Genomic DNA, 5,788 nt, shown 5'->3' on the forward strand with positions numbered 1-5,788 from the left:
CCTGCATATGCAGAGCTCTATTATATAATCTTCAAAGTCTATGCTGAGAAACGTGTTGGCTTTATAGAATTATAGGCCTTTTACGGGAAACCAAGTTTTGAAATGAACAATGAAACAATATCACAATTGCACGATAACGGAAAGATGAAAATGATGAAGGGAAATGCACAAATAAGGTAAATGAAAGGTTGTTATTGCCACAAGTCGTTGACTCCCACATCACTACATTTGTACTACCTTTACTCATGGGGAAATTCTACCTAAAACTGAAGTTTCCAGAAAACTGATCCAATAAAGTGAGGCCGGACGAAGCGGCACGCTTCAGGGGAGGCCGGCATGAGGGGTTTTGTGAGCAAGGGTCAGGGAAGGTAAGGGTTAAGTGGATGAGTGCAGGAAAAGGGGGGAGGAGCTAGAAAGGGGCGGGGAGCGGCAGGCTGAAGTAGTGGTGAGGCAGGTCAGCGCCCGCCATTTTAGGAGCAGAGAGCCAGCATCTGGCAGAGAGCCAACATCTTCTGAACTGCAGCATCGGATTCAGCAATGGCAGAAGCAGTGGAGGTGATGCTGCGGCGCTTGAGGGAAGCGGCGGACACCAGGGGCAGCGACTGGCTGGAGCAGCAGGTGACCGCATTACTAGGGGGGGCGGAGGTGGGTACGTCTAGCCCTACTCCAGCAGCTACACGGCCGCGGCGGGTACGGCCGCCGGCGCGCCTGAGCCCTGATTTACCCCCCCGGGTCCGGCGCCGTGTCAGGAGCCCCACAAGGGACCCTCCACGCCGGGAGCATTCTAAGGCTACTGCGGCCTCCCGGCGTGGGAGGAATCCATATGTCCGGCGGGACCCTCCAGAGGCTGTGGGGCCTTCCCCTCAGCCCATCGCGCCAGCAACAGGGGAGTCAGGACCTGGTTCTGCAGGATCCCCTCCTGTCCCCAGGAGTCGGAGGCCTGCTCAGCGTGGGAGAGGTAGTGGCAGCAGAGGCAGCAGCGGGGCTGCGCGGTCGGCCAGGGCGGCCCGGCGCAGGCCCTTACAGGATGAGCCCCTTTCAGTGGCACACGAGGCTGCGCCTGTAGGTGCCAGGGACGGGCGCAGGCCTTGCCATGATGCGCTTCTTACAGAGGAGGAGGACGAGGCTGTTCTGGACGGCTCCCCGCCCCAGAGCAGGCCTTTTGGGCATGAAGACAGGCGTGCAGATGCTTATATGGAGGACAGGGAGTTGCGCAGGCCATTTCCTGAGGGCGGACAGTTCGCTACTGGTCCTGACACCGTTGAGGACAGAGGGCGTCCCGGAGCCATCCCTAACGCACCCAGCAGTGATCCGGCTGGGGTGCTGCCGGCGAACAGCGCAAGTACCCATCAAAGGAACGTCGTGGATCCAGGAGTCGTCCGTCAGGAATCAGGACCTGCGGCTGCCGGGTTCACAGCACCCGGGCAGCTAGGTGAGACATCACTGGGAACACTGTTATCTATATTTAATGTGGCGCCTGGGGCGGGGGGGAGCAATAGTGCTATTATCGGTGGTTTGGGGCGCTTGCTGTGTGGTTTAGCTGGGGTTAGTCAGGATAGGGGGGCAACGGGGGCTACCCCCTTAGCAGCGTGGGGGTTGGGGGCAGAAAATAGCAATGTACCGGCGACCGCTAACAATAGTAATGTAGCAGTGGCCAATAGCACGGGTGTAGCCGAATCAGTGTCAGTGCAGACGCAGGCGGGAGGTGAGGAGGATAGGCCCAGATTAGATGACGCCGCAAAAGGGGAGGTGTATGTTTGCTTTGAGGGTCCCCTGGGAGCGCATTTGAAAACGGAGGTGCGTGAGAAAATTTGGAAGGGAGAGTATATAGAAATTTTTTCGCTGCTTCCGTTGGAGCGGTTCAACCTTGATGTGGTAAAAAAGGATGGAGTAAGAAAGGAGGATGATGATAAGCGTCGCTATCGCCTTATCCCTAGGTCATTTAGTAATTGGCTACAGGCCTTTGCTATTTTGGCAAGTGTGATTGGGGAGAAGAGTCCGGAATGCTGTTCCCCTTTATTTTGCTATCTGGATGCTATTGGGGAAGCCTATAGAGTGTATGGGGGTTCCGGGTGGTTACGGTATGACGAGCAGTTTCGTCAGAGGAAAGCGGTCCGTCCTAATATGAGATGGGACCATAAGGACATTGCGTTATGGATGAGGGTGACAGCGCCAGGTAGGAGTGGTCAGTCCTTTCGGAGTGAGTCAGGGGTTGGGGTACAGCAAGGTACAGGGACGCCCCCAGTTGGAAGAGGATACTGCTTCCTTTTCAATGAGGGAAGTTGCAAATTCGGCCAAAAATGCAAATTTAGGCATGAATGTTCCGTGTGTGGCGGGGGCCATGGGGCTAGCAGATGTTTTAGAGGGGGTAGACAAAGGGGGGGGGATAGTTTTGCAAAAGGGGCAGACCCCAGTGCGAGTGGAAAGGATGGTGGGGCATCTAAATAGATATCCGAACCAGGAGTTAGCTGAATTTTTGTATTCAGGGTTTAAGTTCGGTTTTCATATACCTTCACACCCGTTACCAGTCTTAGAGAAGCGGAAGAATTTGCGCTCGGCATTGCAGTTCCCGGACATAGTGACAGGAAAGTTAGCTAAAGAGGTTTCCCTAGGGAGGATGGATGGTCCGTTTGTTACATCACCCATCAGTAACTTGCGAGTTTCCCCTTTGGGTTTGATCCCTAAGAAGGAGCCTAATAAATTTAGGCTCATCCACCATTTATCATTCCCTAAGGGTGCGTCGGTCAATGAGGGCATTGACCCGGAACTTTGTTCTGTGGTTTATGCCTCCTTTGATGCGGCTGTGGAGTGGGTAAGGAAGCTGGGTCCGGGTACCCTGTTGGCAAAATGTGACATTGAAGCGGCATTTCGGTTGTTGCCAGTTCACCCGGATAGTTTGTATTTACTGGGTTGTTTTTGGAATGGCGCTTATTTTGTGGATAGGTGTTTGCCAATGGGCTGTTCAATATCGTGTGCATATTTTGAGCGTTTCAGTTCTTTTCTGGAGTGGGTGGTGGTTCAGGAATCAGGTTGTCACTCTGTCATTCATTATTTGGATGATTTCCTGTGTTTGGGGCCGGGGGGATCCAGGGTTTGTTCGTTGTTGTTATCCACATTACAGTCTGTTTTTGAGTGTTTTGGAGTCCCGTTAGCGGTGGACAAAACGGTGGGGCCGGCTACTGAGCTAAGTTTTTTGGGTATTGTCATAGATACACAGCGGATGGAGTGTAGGCTACCAGTAGACAAAGTGTCAGATTTAAGAACAGAGGTGGCGGCGGCATTGACAGCAAAAAAGATTCGTCTGCGGGACCTGCAGTCTTTGTTGGGCAAATTAAATTTTGCATGCAGAATCCTACCTATGGGCCGCATTTTTAGTAGGAGGTTGGCTTCGGCGACAGGAGGGGTGGTGTCTCCCCACCATTTTATTAGACTAGGCAGGGAGTTGAAAGGGGATTTGAAAGTTTGGGATTCCTTTTTAAAACAGTTTAATGGCAGAGCATTAGTTATGGGGGGGGTGGTTGATGCGTTTGATTTCGAATTGTTTACGGATGCTGCGGGTGGAGCGGGTTTTGGGGCGTACTGTGAAGGGCAGTGGTGTGCGGGTCGGTGGCCTGAGTCCTGGGTACGAAAAGGGTGGGTAAAAAACGTGGCATTGTTGGAACTCTTCCCCATTGTGTTGGCAGTCACGCTCTGGGGGGAGAAGTTTCGGCACAAGAAGGTTCGTTTCCATTGTGACAACTTGGGAGTTGTGCAAGCCATCAACAGGGTAACGGCTTCTTCCCCCCCAGTTATTTGCCTATTGCAGCAGTTGGTTCTCCGGTGTTTGTCCCTTAATGCTTGGGTGTTTGCGGTGCATGTGCCTGGTTCCTCTAACTGTATAGCTGACGCACTTTCTCGTTTTCAGTGGGAGCGGTTTCGCCAGCTGGCCCCGGAGGCGAGTCAGGTCGGATTGGTGTGTCCAGAGTCGTTGTGGGAGATCCTGGAGGTACCGTAGCTTGTCTGTTGCAGGCATCATTGAGTGAAGGCACATGGAGGATGTACGATAGGGCTTGGAGTAGGTGGCAGCAGTGGTGTAATGACCTAGGGGTCGAGGTACTGGACGGGGAAATTCCGTTGTTACTGTTCATTGGCCACGTGAAGGATCAAGGTTGGTCGGTTGCCAAGATCAATGGTTGCATGGCGGGCTTGGCTTTCGGATTCAAGTTGCGGAATTCCCCGGACATTACTAAGTCCTTTTTGGTCCGACAAATTTTGAAGGGTTATAGAAGGTTTCAGCGTGTCAAAGATTCCCGCCTACCGGTGTCCTTTTCGTTATTGTTACAGTTAGGGGAGCAGGTAGCTGGAGTGTGTCGCTCGGCTTGGGAGGTGAGCTTATTTAGACTAGCCTTTGCTCTGGCTTTTTTCGGAGCCTTTCGTTTAGGGGAGTTAGTGTGTGCAAGTGTGCAGCGGGAAGGGGGTCTGAGGAGTGAGGATGTAACGTTATATGACGACAGGGTGCTGATTTATCTGAGATTTTCAAAGACGGATCAGGAGGGGAGGGGTCATTTAGTCTCATTGTTTGAGGTGCCGGGATGTCTATTGTGTCCAGTACGGTGTTTGCGGGATTTTCAAGGAAGGGCAGGGGTCGCGGCAGGACCGATTCTCAGACACGAGGATGGCTCCTTTTTATCACGATTTCAATTTATAGCGGTATTCAAGAAATGTTTGCGTAATCTAGGAATGGACTCTGGCAAGTTTACGGGTCATTCCTTCAGGATAGGTGCTGCCACGGAGGCTGCTCGCTTGGGGGTGCGAGATGAAGTGATTAAGCGTATTGGGAGGTGGGAGTCGGAGCGTTTTCGGCTGTATGTGCGTTTAGGGGCAGTTTAAGGCTGTGTCTAACCATGTTTGTCTCGTTCTTTTTTCAGGTGATGCCCCGTTATTAGTTTGGATCCTGGGCCATTCGTTCGTGTTCTGGGGGGCATTACGAGCGGATGTTCGGCAGAATGGGCGGCAGCTGGGGTTTGATCGGGGGACAGCCATAGTAAGATGGATCGGACGCAGAGGTATGGTGTGGGGTAATGTTTTGCAGGAGGTTCATCGGCAAGCCAGGTTAGATAGAGTCCCAGATATCTTGGTGTTGCATGTTGGGGGAAATGACCTAGGGGTCCGACCTTGCAGAGAGTTGATCAGGGATATACGTTTTGATTTTTTGCGTTTGTGGTCCCTCTTCCCGTCAGTTGTCACTGTGTGGTCGGACATTGTCCCCAGGAAGGTCTGGAGGGAGGCGAGATCGGTTGAAAGGCTGAATAAGGCTAGGATTAAGCTGAACAGGGTGATTGGGCGGTTCTGTGCCAAACATGGGGCGGTGGTGGTGAGGCACCCCGAGTTGGAAGCAGGAACAGGAGGCTTTTGGAGACAGGATGGAGTCCACCTCAATGCGGTGGGCATTGATTTGTGGTCACTGGACTTGCAGGGAGGTATTGAAACAGCCCTCCGGGTGTGGCGGAACGCGCGAGCTTAAGGCCTGTCAAGCTGCGCGTTGTTGGCGGGGGGAGGTCATAGAAGCTGGGGCTACTGGATGGTAACGGTGAATGAGAGGGCCTCAATGGTGGGGCTGGACTCTCAGAGTTGGGGCACCTGGTTGGCTTGGTATGGCGTCCGTCAGTTGGTGTCCCCGAGCTTGTGGTACGCGGCTGGGGGCAAGATGGAATTGCCGTGGTGGTTTGTGGTCGTTTAAGGTGCAGTTAGGCGGCTTCTAGGACCCCCCTCGTCAGTTAGACATGTATATATTTATATATATATGTCA

General features: G+C 52.9%; 1 protein-coding gene across 1 annotated transcript; it reads left to right on the plus strand.

Moving 5' to 3' along the window:
- Positions 1–458: 458 nt before the first annotated feature.
- On the plus strand, positions 459–5,503 carry LOC120999285 (translation initiation factor IF-2-like). The gene is made up of 3 exons (XM_040430156.1): positions 459–1,432; positions 3,905–3,985; positions 4,908–5,503. Exons 1-3 carry the CDS (start codon positions 538–540, stop codon positions 5,501–5,503), a joined length of 1,572 nt encoding a protein of 523 aa, XP_040286090.1. The 5' UTR covers positions 459–537.
- The last annotated feature ends 285 nt before the right edge of the window (positions 5,504–5,788 follow it).

Source organism: Bufo bufo, chromosome 4 (assembly GCF_905171765.1).
Source record: "Bufo bufo chromosome 4, aBufBuf1.1, whole genome shotgun sequence".
In the NCBI taxonomy this organism is placed as follows: Eukaryota; Metazoa; Chordata; class Amphibia; order Anura; family Bufonidae; genus Bufo; species Bufo bufo.